This window comes from Thermobia domestica, chromosome 8 (assembly GCF_964235325.1).
Source record: "Thermobia domestica chromosome 8, izTheDome1.hap1.1, whole genome shotgun sequence".
Classification (NCBI taxonomy): Eukaryota; Metazoa; Arthropoda; class Insecta; order Zygentoma; family Lepismatidae; genus Thermobia; species Thermobia domestica.
Window position 1 is genome coordinate 8121104 of NC_137461.1, and position 16241 is coordinate 8137344.

The 16241-nt window shown below is 37.8% G+C and overlaps 1 protein-coding gene across 1 annotated transcript in view; it reads left to right on the forward strand.

Annotated features, from left to right (window-relative positions):
* The window catches only part of LOC145692673 (uncharacterized), a 65171-nt gene that overhangs the window by 43972 nt on the left and 4958 nt on the right, over positions 1 to 16241 (forward strand). Inside the window, exons 6-8 of the mRNA XM_081768052.1 lie at positions 1074 to 1121; positions 3248 to 3352; positions 7752 to 11312. Of these exons, the coding sequence (XP_081624178.1) occupies positions 1074 to 1121; positions 3248 to 3352; positions 7752 to 11312 (3714 nt within the window). The remainder of the gene's footprint in view (positions 1 to 1073; positions 1122 to 3247; positions 3353 to 7751; positions 11313 to 16241) is intronic.

A 16241-nucleotide genomic window follows, 5' to 3' on the forward strand; every position in this document is an offset into this window, starting at 1 on the left:
CCACTACTTATTTCACGAAGAAGTCTTAGCTATCATTAAGTCAACTGCTACTTACATAAATTTAATTACTGATAATTCGAGATTAGTTGTATGCCATTACTTCATAATTACAACAAAATAGTGACATAAATCCCAAATCAAGATTTCTGTTTAAAAGTCTTCATCCCGGCGAAATTAAAATACCGCTAATTTTACAGTAATTATGTGATATCTTCAAATAGATAAAAGATAATTGAAATATGGAACAAGAGCGCCCTAGACAATATTATTTTGCGTGAGGCTTTCCGTTTTCAGCTGTTTAGAAACGCGAAAATAAATGCCGATTTTCAAAATGGCTCGAAATTGAAAGCAGATAAGTGAGTCGTGATAACGGTTTGTCATGTAGAATAATATTGTCTAGGGCGCTCTTGTTCCACATTTCGATTATCTTTTATCTATTTGAAGACATCACATAATTACTGTAAAATTAGCGGATGAAGACTCTTAATAACGCAGCCACACACACACACACACACACACACACACACACACACACACACACACACACACACACACGACACACGAGAAAAAAAAAAAAAAAAAAAAGTGGACCCCAAAGTATGGATTTGATATATTTTGTTACACAAAATCCAACTCTCGAAACGTTACACAAAATCCAAAATCCTAGGACGATTGACAATGTTAATATTGTTTTATGGACCAAAATTGTGTGTCTTCCCTATCCAAAATTGCTCAAATGTTTCGCTCATAAAAAAAAAAAATGACATGATCAATCGTCCTGGGGTTTCGAAATTTGGATTTTGTGTAACAAAATGCATCGAATCCATACAATGGGGACCAGTGAACAAAATTTGTGTGTGGGGGGGGAGGGGCTGTGCAATCAACAAATTTTAAACACACATATTTTCCAGTGGCCAAAGTAGATTTAAAATATGGTCAAATTACGTACAAATTTGATAATATTTCAGACGGAAAGCTTAATGATTTTTTATTATTTTATTTATTTATTTATTTATTTATTTGTTTATTTTATTTATTTATTTATTTATTTATTTATTTTTTGTTATTTACAGAAGCTGAAGACTCTGTAGAAGCAGATGTGCTTACATCTTCTGAAGAAGGTACGCTTTTGAAATATTAACCTTTACTACGCGGGATTTTCAAATGCAAGAAACTTTTTAAACAGCGATTAATTTACACTTGATTTGAAGGATTGTACACGGATTTGTAAGATCTTAGTTTCTAGTTGGCAGAAAGACAAGAAATAGTTACACGTTAGTTCTATTTTATAAAGAATATACGCCAAAATAGAACATTTTTAAACTAAATTTACCATGTAACATATAATTTTGTCTTTAAAATTGATATGAAAGTTAAGTGATCTACATATTCCGTGAACTTGCGTTTCCAAAATATAGTGTAATATGAAATTGATCTTTTAAATTGTAAAAGATCAAAGTTGTGAGTAGGAGTGATATGGGTCAGAACTTTAAGTAAACCCTATGCTTATATTACAGAGGTTGAGAGGCTTTCATATCGATGAGCTTAAAGTATTCACTCACCTAAGGTAGTCCGTTCTTCCATTACCAAATTTGTTCTATACATTGACATGAACCCTTGATGATTGACGACAGCGCAATTTCTCCTGGAGATAACTTCCTTGCACGTTTATATAGGGTGTTTTATTCTACATTTATTCAAACATTTTCCATACGCCGTAAACTTTACGTATCTTGCAAGGAGAAAAGCGTGTTTTAGAAGTTCAGATCGACAGTAGTTAATTGCGCTGGCATCGGGACTTCTCATTGAGAAGTCGGTGAAAGGAATAATAGGAACCCTGTCTTTAGAATGCCACTGATGAGTTGCCTGTGCAACTAGATGCCTTGTCCTAATGCAGTTCTACCTGTTGGGTGTCCGCTCCGTGTAACGTGCGAATTTTGTTGTTGTAAATATCCTTGAAGATATGTTCTTGATAATACGGTGACAGCTATTGATTTTCATATTGTTTGCTACGTGACGTAGCTTTCATTTTCTCCTGTAACAAAATCAAATCAAATTTTGTAATCGCGTAAATAATCTTCGATGCACTAATGAACGAAATTACTCTGTCGTTTTGCATAGATACATTTGAACGTAATTGCTCAAACTCTAGCACAATCTTCAGTTGTATCTTCACCTCATCTAGGATAAGAACAAACCTCTACCGATCTCTAGACAGGTAGTTCTCCCCCCATGAAATTAAAAATATTTTTTAAGATTCTTTTTACTTTTATATAAATGAAGTGATAATGTACAATTCAAAACGAAATGCTTCAAATTTTATTTCGTGGACAATAACACTAGGAAAAATCACGAAGTTAATATCCTGATTGCAAAAATGATAACACAAATTTTACTGAAAATAGAATCTACAGAGGACACCTTTCAATCTCCCTCTTGGCTCTCGAGTGTCCACGAACTACAGATTGGGAAACGCTTGCATAGTGGACAGTTGATTACTCGAAATCGGTGGTCATAACACGTTGACGAAGGATTCTCCGAAAGTATAAATATCTTAATTCCAGGCAACACTCGTGATGCCAGGTTCACTGGGCATCATTTCAGATTGTATATAGTCTAGGGACGGTCGCGCTGCATATCGTACCACTATGGCATTTCCTATGAAATGTCCAAAATCAAGTCTGTATTTTGGCATTCTCTAACTATGCTGCAAGAACTGAAATGGACTTTACCAAGAGATAGAATTAAGTCTCCCCACAACCGACAATTTTTTTGTTCCATAAGGTTTCGCTTAACATAAATATTCTGCTAAACAGACACACGAAACATTATGTCACTGGTGGTGCTTCCACGTTAAAAAGCTGCACCCAAGGGCGACGATCCTGGAAGATCCTCCCAAAATGCTCATGTAGGTCCCATGTATTTTTATGAATATGTATTTTTTTATTATATGTATTTTTATGAGTATACAATATTAGGCATAATGTGAATTCAATTTGTATTAAAATCCTTACATATTCCTTCTTAGACCCTTGTCTGCAACCAAACACACACCTGAATGTCCCCCGAAAGTTACAGATAATGAATGCGCCCTTGGCTGCACCTGAATAGTACCGTGCCCTTTGCATTTCGTCTATATGGATGCCTCGGTCTCTAAATTTTCTGGATAGTCTCAAATGATTTTTTCAAGTACTTACTCAAACAGCAAGACATTTTAAATAATATTTATTCCGTTATATAATTTCAGAATTAGTAAATCAAGTAAACAAAGAGGAACAGGAAGAATATTATGGAAACGCTCTTGACCAACCTTCAAGACAGCGAAGACAGTTGGACAATTTCATCCCAAAAGGTAATACATATTTTCATATAATAATTGTTTTAGAGTGTATAGTGCTTTTTTTTTTTTTTTTTTTTTTTTTTTGTATTACTGACTTCAATATATAAAGGTAACCAAGAAAGTTCTATCGCTTTTTCACCCAGCACTTTCGAACATAGATATATCACCTAAGACGTTCCTGGAAGATCAAAACTAGTTCCCATCAGCATCGACGACGTTCTGCCCACGTTCTGGAAGGCCATGGATTCCATCGCCATAGAACTTGGTGGACCATGAAGCGAAGAAGTTATCAAGTGCATTTTGCACCTTTACTACGGATTTGAACTGGCGTCCTCTAAGATGATTATCCAAGGAACTCAACAAGTGATAATCGGACGGTGCAATGCCCAGAGAATATGGTGGATGCAATAATGTTTCCAATTCAAGTTGTAGAATGGTGTCCCGGTCATCGTAGCCACTTGGCGCTTAGCGTTGTCTTTTAACAGGTGGACCCCTTTGCGATTCAGAAGTGCTGGCTCCAGAGTTTTGAGTTTTTTTTTTTTTTTTTTTTTTTTTTTGAACACGGTTCAACTGCTGACAGAAGACAGTTGCATTGATGATCTGACCAGCTGGTAGCAGTTCCTGATGCACGATGCCGCGAGCAGTCTACCAAACACACAGGAGGACCTTATTCTGATGCAGTACTAGTTTCAGCTGTTTAGATACCGGCTCATCGTATGCTAAGCAATGGTGACAGCGCCGTCGAGCTTCGTAAACGATCTACTTCTCATCACATGTCGACACGCTGTCCAGAAATGGCTCCTTCCTCAAACGAGGCAGCAATAAACACAGGTGTCTACTCGCGTTGCCTTCTGGCCCGGAGTCAAATCATGCGGGACCCATCGGCCCAACTTGTAGTGCTTCCCTAGTTGATGGAAGTGCTGCCGAATGGTTCTCCCTTCAGCTACCGAATGGTTGCTGAATTGTATACCAGTTCATCATGTCTGGATACTGTTCGCCTCAATTGCTGCCCGAAGATCTTTATTTTGTACAAGTATTGGTCTTCCGGCGTTTGTTGCGTCTTTGAGTGTTTTATCACCGTCCTTAAATTTCTTAAACTACCGCTGCAATGTCCCCGTAGACGCGACACCCTCACCAAAAACGTGGCATATCTTCCGCCGCGCTGCAGCGGTGTTTGACCCCAGTTTGAACTACTACAACATACACACTCTTATGACGTTCTGTGGAGGTCACATGTTCACTCTGTCCTTACGCAAGTTCACAGTATAACTGAACTGCCACAACCAGGTAGTATGTTGGATATACTCACACCAACAACTGACCTTCGCCTTATTTCCATTCGCATTCAACTTACGGTGTGAGGGCCAATGGAACACAGACCTCCGCAAAAAACGACAAATCTTTCTTGGCTACCTTTATAATATGTCCTGTGTTCTTCATAATCTTGATGTCGGATAAAGCCGTAAAACTCGAAAAAATCTTTAAATTGGTAAAATTTTTATATTAAATGACCTTATAATTGAGGAGAATCGGATAAAAATAACAACCTGCAACAGAGGTATTCAGTTTTTTAAATAATAATAATAATAATAATAATAATAATAATAGAAAGCTAAAGGAAGTATTGTAATGCCTTGTCCGTAAAACTCAACTTTCAATTTGTTAGTAAAACAAACATATCAAGCTACAGGAAACTTAATAAACCTTTGAACTGAATTTTAGTAATCATTGCTCCAGTTTTTCAAAGGAAATTGTTGTTGTTTCTTAATTTGATGTCTCTTCTGGGGGGATGGTGGGTTGTCATACTGCTAGTTAGAGCTACTTTTATGATCTTCAAACTCTGAAATGGGTTATATATATATATATATATATATATATATATATATAATAAGAAAGTTTCCTCTTCTGCGGCGGGCGATCGCCCCGATCGCTCCCCCCCCCCTGGATCCGCCACTGGTTGATATAGTTGTGACAACTGAAATATTAGGCTGGCAATCGTAAAACTTATGTCCTGGGTTCGAATCTTGTTCAGAACATCGGTGTTAAGTATTCCCCTTTGATCATGTCAGCATTAGTTTGGCATCGTTAGCTTAAGCCGTAAGGACCGTAAAATAAATAAATACATAAGAATTGATTTGATGTAGTAATGTTAATGAGATAGAATTAGGTACAGATATCTTTGAACATAAAGTTCAGGAAGAACAGGTAAGGAACAGTGGATAAAGACAAACGTAAGATTCAATAATCTGCAAATATAATAAACAGTTTCCAGAAGGGTAGTTATGGAAAGAAAAGAAAAGTAATTTGCATAATATGAGGACAAATGTGATACTTCAATTCGGTAATTAACTCGAAAGATCTCCCTCAAATGCTACAATTTTTTAAAAAGGTTCTGGAAACACATTAATATTAGTTCACAAGTTCCTATGATAACTTTTCCAAATAATACAACTCTCAATTGAAGACCACAGGGGGGGGGGGGTGGAAGGTGGTAAGTGAAGAACTGGTCGAAAATGTGTTAATAGCAGAATTATGTAGCCTGAAAGGTGTAGTTTGCACGGAGTAAATACTAAAGTCAGAAGAAGGTTAGTCACTAAGAACTTTAATGCTGATGATTTTGCCTACAAGGGAAGAAGGAAGTGAGTCGGTGGAAAACAGGACAATCGTGTAAAGTTATTTAAAAAAACTGATTTGCCTCCTTTTTTTCCTGTAGTCTTCAATTAAGTAGTCCAGTTCCAAAACGACTCTTGTCCATTTAGAGAAAATCCCAGAAAATATTTAATTTTCACAGGAAAAATTGTGTGATTGATGCATTTCGTAGAATTACTTGAGGATGATTAGGTTTTTCACATGAACACACTGAAGTATTCCTTGCTCTTCAAAGCACGCACATCCTACTTAAAAAAAAAAAAAAAAAAAAAAAAAAAAAGTTTTGAGGGATTTTCTGTAAATGGACAAGAGTCGTTTTGGAACTCGACGACTCAATTGGTGTTTCGGACATAATTTACTTATATTCGTTTGCTACTTTACAGTGTTGCCACTTAATTCATTAAAAATAGTGGATTAAACGAAAACAAAAATAATTTTAAAAATAAGCAGATAATTTCTTTTTATATCATTTCAGTCCTCTCTGGTGCCTTCGTCAGTAACTTTTCTTTTGCTGCTTCTTTTACCTTAAGGCGGATATTCATGCACGCGCCCATTGCGTTCTTTGCTTACGATATGACTGAATAGCCAATTGAGAAAGATGTTTAAGTACGGTTCTACATGTAGCAGAACTTTCTGTTGGCTACAGATAGAAATCGCAAGTAACAAATGCAATTGATGCCCTTGCGGTATCTTCTGGAAAAGGGTTTTCTTGAAATAACGGAACGAGTGGTAGGTTTAGGTACTTTGCGGTTCTGGGCTATCTCCCTCCCGAGACTTCTCACCCACCACTACTCACCTGACCGAACGTGTTCACACACTTGACAGCTGTAGTGAATGTCAACATTTTAGTAGATGATGTCGCGGAGTGCTTTGTGACCAGTGCTGAGTGTGAATTATTAAGTTACTTTGACAAAATTTAGTTTATGAAATGAAATCTTTAAGTTTTACGTCCCGCGGTTATGCCGGCTAGGCTAAAGGAGACTGTGATGATGAGAAACGAATAAAATGGTGGAATCAAGAATGTAGGAGGAAATGGGAGAACCACAAGAAAACCCATTCACACGGTGTTTGTCTGCCACAAAGTTCAATTGATGCGAGCTGGGATCGAACCAACAACCCCATTCACCAGAGGTGAACGCTCTACCACTGAGCCACCGCGGTCCTTTGACAAAATTTAGGTTTGTTGTTTTAGAGTAATAATGAAATGTAGAGTATCAGACTGAACAAAATGTAAAACGTTACAGTAATTATTTAGAAAGATTATTCCAAATGTTGCTTTCTCTTTCACGGTCCTAAATAGTTTGCTTGGTTTGCCTAATCGAAAATCTGACGGAGATTGAATGCAAGATCTTTCGAAAAGAAACATTTCTTTTCTAGATTTTTTTTTTTCAAATTCCTAGTACATCCTCAAACATCTTTACTTATGAACACCTGTTCTTGAAAATTGATTTTTAATCCTAATGATAGAGTATAGAAAGTTTATTTTCAGAAATATGCCACTAATAAAGTAAACTAATTACAAATGCTTGTACAAATATGTTATATCATCACATGTTCCTCGAGGATAATTTATAAGGTAAAGTAGCAAGAGGATAGTTACTGAAGAAGGCTCAAAACGGGCCGAAACGATAGAAGAAGAAAGAATCATTTTTGAATACAAGGTCAATACTTACTTTTTGAATATCGATATGTATTCTATAGCGTTAATAAACAAGCATGTAAAAAAAGTTAATACTTTATATTTCTTTTTGTTTACTTTTAGAACGAAAGAAGAACATTGGCGCAAAAATGATCATCATTAATCACAAAGATTGTGGAAAGTCACGAAGTACAACTTCTACCACTCCGTCATCTGTGATTTCGCCTTACCTCTGTTCCATGGCTTTAATGAAGTCAAACAAGAACCAAATAGTTGTTACTGGACCAGGTCCAGTGCCTACTGTCGTTATGCCTGCACAATTGTTCGTAACAAGTTCACCTTCACCTTCTGCTGAATCTATGCAGAGCCCTGTAAATATGCTTAACCTACAACAACAACAACATCAACAGATATCACGTCAACTTCCACTTCAGGGAATGCCACCTCCCAATCTTAACCAACAACAGTATGGAATGCAACAACAACCTGGACTCTACAATCTTCAGTATCCTGGACAACAGCCACCACTCAATCAACAATTTCAGGGACAACAACCGCTCAGTCTTTCTAATCCAGGATTTCCTGGCCAACAGCCTGTTGGGCCCCTTCTTCATCGCCCTCCAGGAATATACCAAGCAGATTTTGCAAGACGATTTGAAGAAGATAGGCATGATGTGATGTATGATGAACCAAACACCAACGGTCCTCGTTCGGCAAACAAAGGTGGAAATGCAGCCAGAAGTGTGTCAAAAAAGAAAGCAGAAACTTCTCGAAAGGCTCGGCTTAATCGAAGAAAGGATGGTTCTCCTCCGTCTAAGCAAACTAATAAACGATCCGGCAAAAGATCACGTAGTGGTGTCAAAGCAGCCAGGAAAAGCCCAATTTCAGAAGAGCAACAATCAGGAAAGGATACAGAAGAAGTGAAACAACGAGATGTTGATACTCCTGAAAATCCTTTAGTAGCTGAGGATGCGCCTCCTGTAGATGAAAATAAATTGCAGGACCTTGGCTATAGAGAAGTAGTTCAAGAATTCTCGTCCAAAGATAGCCCGGGAAAAGCTCAACAGCGTGTTCGCCAGGATGTTCCAGGAGCAGGAGGACAAAGGGAACTTATACAGGAATTTGGACACCCAAGTGAAGGTGGAAAAGGACATCAATTAATACGAGGTGATATACAACCAGGAGAGGGCCATAGGGAGATGGTTCAAGAATTTGGAAGTTCTAGAGCTAAAAGCCTACAAGTGGTGCGAGAGGACAAAAGCGCTCAACAAGGATTTAAGCACAGAGAGATGATCCAGCAATTTGGAACAGTTAGAGACGATCCTACTCAAAATATTCCTGGTGCTCCAGAACAAACAGGAGGTGGAGTAGAAATTTTACAACAATTTGGTTTCAGAGGTGATGCTCAACAGGTGTTAAGAGGGGAAATCCAAAAGCCGGGTAAATCAGGAGAGGTTATCCAGCAAGTTGAAGACATGGGAGCAGGACAACAAGTAGTAAGGGGAGAAATGCAAGGAGGAGGACAAGGTTTAATGGTACAACAATTTGGCAGTATACGCGACGTCTATTACTACGACTACGATTATTATGGGAATGAAACAGGGACCGAAGGTGAAGAAGGTGCTCAAGCTGAATATCAAGGAGCGTCAGAAAACGCAGCAAACCAACTGAATAATCAGAAAGGTCAACCACTTCCAAATGCAACTTCTCCTGAGGCTCAGACTGTTAATGGAACAACTTCAGAAGGCCCGGCCAAAAGTGGTGCTCTTACAAATCCAGTAGGTAGTTTAACAAACGGTGCGATTCCTCCATCTGGAGATGTACCTGAACCTGTAGAAAATCCACCAGTTACAAACAAACTTCCAGCTTCATCAAATTCAATTGTTTCTGCTAATTCGTTGCCAGCAGCGAGTACGGCTCCTGCTTCAGCTGATTTACCTCCTGCTATCAAACCTGTTGCCGTGATTACGGCTCCTATTTTGAGCAGTCCTCAGCCTGCTCCTGGTAACCAATCTGCTGGAGTTGCTGCAGACCTTTCATCTAGTTCAACTGGTAATCAAATAGCCGGTTCTAATTTAGCTATTCCCTCAAGTACTGAACCTCCGACTACTGCTTCTCCTAATTTAACTGTTTCGACCACGGACGCAAACACTTCAACAAATCTGACTACACTTGCAGCACAAACTGCTACAATAACCTCTGTACCATCTTCTTCAGTGTCAACGCAATCAACACCAACAGGTACGGTTGGCAACGATACCACAAAGCAACCAGGAAGAAGAAATATGCCAAAATCAACCATGCTTTTATGGAAGAAGGAACCTTCTGGTGGAGTACATAAGCGTTCAATAACACCAATATCAGGGCACACACAGCATTCATTTAGTGAAGTTGTAAGCGACACGATTAAATTACCAAATACTGCTCCCAGAAATCTCCTTCCAGTAAACGACTCCCTTAATTTAAGTGAAGTTTCAAAGAGTAAAAGTCCCTCTACAAACCCAATTTCCCTTGTAGTTCAAGGCACTAAAACAGCATCTGATCTACTTGGATCAGAACCTGTAAGAACTCAGAATTTAACCAACAGCAAGGCAACCGAATTACCTGGAAAAAGAAGCACGTCGAATTTAGTAAAAATTATATGGAAAAAAGGATATTTACCTGGTATACATAAACGTTCGATAACAACGTCAGATCATGTAGAGCAATCGCTAAACCAATCAGCTGTTTCTCCTAATTCAGCGGTCATTTCAACAAAAACAGACTCTTTGGCAAATCAAGTTTCTTCGGTAGGACAAGGTATTCCAGTTGCTTCTCTACCTCCTGTATCAGCATCACTACCAGCATCTAGTCAAGATACTGTAGATAACAACACGATCAAACTATTTGGAACACACAAAACATCGAATTCAACGACAAATTTTTCAGATGGTATACAACAACGTTCACTTAGTTCAATTTTAGCTAATGTTGAACAACCAGACGAGTTAGGAGAAGCTGGAAATGATAAAATTAAGATATCAGATAGTAATCCTGGTAACCTACTTTCACCAACTAATTCTCCCAATTTCGATTCTTCTTCAACAAAACTAGATGTTTCAACCAAAACAACAAGACTACTCGATAAATCAGCTCCAGTAGCCTCAAGATTACTTACATCATCAGCATCAACTCTTCACAATATAACTGCCAAAGATGAAACCAAACTACCAGAAACAAGGAATATGCCGAAATTACCAATAATTGTCTGGAAGAAAGGGGCTTCAAGTATTGTGCAAAAGCGTTCAGTAACGCCAATATCAGACTATGTAGAACAATCACACTTACTAAGCAAGGCTGCAAAGAGCAAAATTAAAATGCCAGATGTTAAGGAACACAGCTCATTTTTAGATGAAGATCTTACTTCTCTGAACAATTATGATATTGTGCAGCCTCGTGTAAACGTAACAATGAATCCGGATGTACTGACAGCAGTTAAGAAACAAGATATACTTGAACGCAAGAAAATTAAAGCAGTACGACATAATACAACGAATCAAAATTTATCTAAACTTAATTTGATTCATAATGCAGGCGAAGTTTTTAGGGATGGGGAAATGATTCCACTGAATGTCTCAATAAATAATAATAAAATTAAAATTGATCCTGACATAAATACATTGCAAAACGAAACTTTTAACAACGGTGAGTATGAATTAAATTCTTAATATACTATTTTTTTATATTCAACATCTCCGTTAACATGTACGAGGGCCGTCCGAAAGGTAAAGAACGTTTCGTCATGGTTAAATAAAAACAAAAGATATCAGCACAAACTTTATTTACAAAGGCACAGCACCTCACTCTACTTTTTCTATGTATTCACCGTAGTTGTCAAGACACTTGTTATAAGGTTGGACCAGTTTTTCCATGACAATGTTATACTTACCTGTTGCCAAAGATTTGAGCATACATTTTCTTGTAACCAAGGCGCACTGTCACTACTACATGTAGGAGCGATCGTGAAATTGGTGGAAAAGATTCGTGTAACATGCTCGAAGTGAAATGTCGTTTTCCTGAATTTTTTCTTCGACTTTTCCCTTCAGTTCTTCCGTAACAAATGATGGCCTCCTACTCCGATCTGCATGGTGCACACTTGTCCTTACTTGATTAAACATGCACCATCTCCTCACTAATGAGTCTTTCATTGCACATCACCATAAACATTCTTTATTTGCCTATAAATGTCAACATAGGCGCCGACTTGAAGAAAATATTGGGGGGGGGGGGACAAACAATGAATCAATATATCATATTCAGCTGATTCCTATCAACTGCATGATGAAGGCCCCCTTCCCTCCCTCATATATCGGTTCGCTGCGGGACGTCGCGGTGGCTCAATGATAGAGCGTTCACCTCCGGTGCTTGGGGTCCCTCGTTCAATCCCAGCTCCCGCCGTGTGGACTTTGTGGTGGACAAACCCAGTGATCGTGGGTTTTATCGGGCTTCTCCCGTTTCCTCCCACTTTCTTCATTCCACCATTTCATTCATTACTCATCATCACCGTCTCCTTTAGCCTAACCGGCATAACCGTGGGTCGTAAAGCTCAAAGATTTCATTTCATTTTTTTCGGTACAATGCGGAATTCACGACCCAAATCAAATTCGCTTAAAGGAATTAAAACAAATTCAAGTTCAAAATTTGGGAACTTCACTGCAACTTTGAGCACCACATTGATCTTTACTTTTCATATCAGTGCTGCCAGAGTGTTGGTTGAAGCTTCAGTGCTCTATTAAAAACACCGTTTCGAAAACGGCATTGTCTATCGAATAACAAGGCTGTTCCTAATATAGAATTAATGGCACGACGAAGTTTACGACAGCAATTATTGCTCCTCTTTGCTAATTCTTCCTCGATTGAAATTTAGGGGGCGAGGACCCCACCTTTAAATATTGGGGGACAAAAGTGTCCTGCTACCCCCCGAAAAAAAATTGGCGTCTATAAATCTCAATAGGCTTAACTTTTTGCACCTTCAGAAAACAAATGACACTCCGTATTTGACATTTGGCAGAAACAAGTAGTGTGACAAGGCTGGGACTTGGAAGGAGACTGAGGTGAACGAAGGAACTAACTGCCGCGCACGCGATCGCAGTGGTGGAGGGTTGGCGTCGCGTGCGATGCGCAATTGTTCTTCACCTTCTGGACGGTCCCCGTATTACGCGATCTCGAAATATTTACTTCATAGACTCTTATTAAAATCTATGTTGTCTTTCTTATTTCTTCATCTATTGTACAACGTGTAATGTTACAAATGGCTCTGAACCTTCTCTTCTTTTTCTTGTTAAAACGTAAAACAAAATTAATAGAAAGAAGCCAAAAGCATATAAAGTTTAACATATTAATTTATGGTATAAAGATAAAAATTAACTATATATTTTTTATTTAACTTTATACTAATATACAGCGTTAGCCCAAATGATTCATCGCTTTCAAAGCACTCTTTAATGACAAGTACACGACGTACAAAGACTGGTAATACATAAAAAGATAAATACACTCACCAAGTTTAAAAGTCCCGCCTCGTGGATCACGTGCACGCTAGATGACAGGCCTGTTACGGAACTCTACAAAATGGCAGCAATGCAGGAAAATAGTATTTGTGTGTTAGAATATGCGAAATGTTCGTCGGTTACGAGCGTTCAGCGTGCATTCGTACGCAAATGTGGAAAAGCTGCGCCTGTCACCAGATCATTTTGTTTTTGGTTTGCCAGTTTCGTGATACTGGTTGTCTACGTAAAGGGAAAAGCACAGGGTGACCGCGTGTCTCAAAGAAAATCGTAGAACGCGTGAGGCAAAGCTTTGCGCCGCCCACAACAATCAACCGTTCATGCAAAGCTTGAACTGGGCCACATCTCACGCCATGTGATTTCTTCCTGTGGAGTTATGTTAAGGACAAAATTTGTGTACCTCCAATGCCAACAACGTTGCAAGAACTGCAGAAACGTATCACAGCCACTATGACATTCTAGTGAACGTATACACGAACTGGATTACCGTTTGGATGTGTGCCTGCTGACCAAGGGCGCACATATTAAACATTTGTAGAATGTACCAGAAACTTAGTGAGCGTATCTATCTTTTCATGTATCACACGTCTTTGTACGTGGTATACTAGTTATTAAACAGTGCTTTGAAATCCTATGAATCATTTAGGATAACCCTGTCTTGCTTCAACTTAATATATGTTACAATATCTACATTTTCCTTAATTTTGTGACCGTATAGCTTCACTATAGGTAATAAGTACTTGTACATAAACTGTTTCTTACGATAGACTGAATCTCTATGTACTTCAGTTGAAAAAGTTGCCTCTTTGCCTGTGAAAATTGTTTAACTCTGAAGATTCTCGCTCCTACTCAGAAACCGAATCTAAAAAACAACTTAAAAACAACTTACAGTTTAAATACCAGATACTGCTCCCAAAAGTCCAGAGTTTTAAGCACTCAGCTTCACAAGAGTATTTTCCTTAACCGTTACTTAATTGAAAAAGAAAATGATAATCAGTTCGGTTATAGTATTTTAAGTTTAGTATAGAAAGAAAAAAAAATGATATTAATAAAGAGGTTTCATAACCCCATTTTTGGTCTTTACATCCAATATATAGGGTGTAAAATTTATCGATACATCCTTGTAACTTTTAAACGTTCAAAAAAAAAAAAAAATGCTAAAATTTTGTATTGTGCAAATATCGCCAGGGAAATATTGCTGGTAATACCACAAGGCTAACAGTTTTGTCAACCTAACAAAGTTTTATTTTTTCAAACATTATTTCATATTTCAAAGCCATATGTTAAACTAAAACTTAAAATATTACATTTGTTATTCAGTGTTGCAAACTAAGGACGCTGCAGTATCTCAAACATCCAAATTTTGATGTCCTCTACGGCAGTAATAACGCAAATTAGACGAACAGGGCAATGCCCATCTAAAATACTTTAGTGTCTAATATTATAATCAGGGTATAAGGAATTCCGAATTAATAAGACAAAGTTACAAAATTTGACTTTTTCAAAAGCCTTTATTTCGTAAAACTTCTTAGATAAGTACCTTGCCCCATTGTGTTCATGACTTTAAACAGATGTGAAGATTACAATAATGTTTACAACAATTCGACATCTCAAACTGTTCTGGTGATATGGTAAAAATTTTTAAAGCTTTCAACACTGCATAAAATTAAATAATTTCGACAACTTATTGTAATTATATCTACCAAAAGGTATTATTTTAATGCTATAGAAGCAAAATAAATCGAATATTCTTTTCAAAAATTTCCGCGAAAAATTCGTTACTGAATTCTCTCTCTCTCTTTCTCTCTCTCTCTCTCTCTCTCTCTGTGTGTGTGTGTGTGTGTGTGTAATTTGCGAATTTTCTTTTAATTTTGAGCCGTCTATTCCAAAGAGAATCAAAAACTATCTGAAAGAAGGGGTGGAAGTTTTTGCGTCACTCTTTATCGTTCCCAAGATATTGGCCCAAAACTTTTTGATTTCGGAGCGATATCTCGGGAACCATAAGCCATAGAGAGATCATATTGGTGTTGATCAATCCCTAAGAGGATGATGAAACATTTTGATACCAAATAGTAACCGGTGACCACTGGTTATATCTACATCTTCAGTATATATAAGGTGATAAAAACAGATAGCTCATATAGCTAATCCAATAGATCCTCTAATATGCAGGTTAAAAATATGTAAGTGTAATAATCTCTTGAATTGAATCAAATAAGTTTAATATACAATTTCATACAAATTGCACTGTCTATATATATATTATATGCAGTGGCGGATCCAGGATATGATCAAGGGAGGGGCTAAAGCATAGTTTGCCGCTTTATCCAGTGTAAAACAGGATTGAAATCCATTTTATCCAGTGTATACCTGAGGATCAAGGGGGGCTATAGCCCCCCCTTGGATCCGCCCTTGTATATATATATATATATATATATATATATATATATATATATATATATTAGTGATGGGCACAAAAACCGGTTCGGTCTTCTCCAAAACCGGTGCGGTTTTTCACCGGATCCGGTTTTGGTTTTCTTGAAAATCCGGTTCCGGTTTTTTCCCAAAATTTGTTTTATTTCTGACCAGAATAGTGTTTTGTTGTTCTCCGGAAACCGAATCCGCTTCCACAGTAGTTTTAACTGCTTTCCAAAGGTTTTCACCGAAACCAGTGTCGGTGAAAAAACTGAACCGGTTTTTGGAGACTTCATGGCTAGGCGGTTAGCGTACGCGCCTTTGGCGCGGAAGACCCGGATTCGATTCCCGGAGGGAGCTCATGTGGTGCGAATTCCACGTTTATCAGTAAGTCCCGTCTCATATAGCCTCGCTGCTGAAAGAGACGTTAAACCCAAAATAAACTCAACTCAAGTTTCACCTTCTCCTCCTAAAAAGTTAGAAATTTTGACTCATTCTTGGAATAAACAGGCTATATATATATACACCTCTGGGAATATTCTTCGAGCATTCTCAACTATTTTTTTTTAATTTATTTACTGAAAATCTTGGTGGAAGTATTTACAATCATTTATCGTCTTATTGGGTCCTCGCTTGGACTTCTCCCAACAAA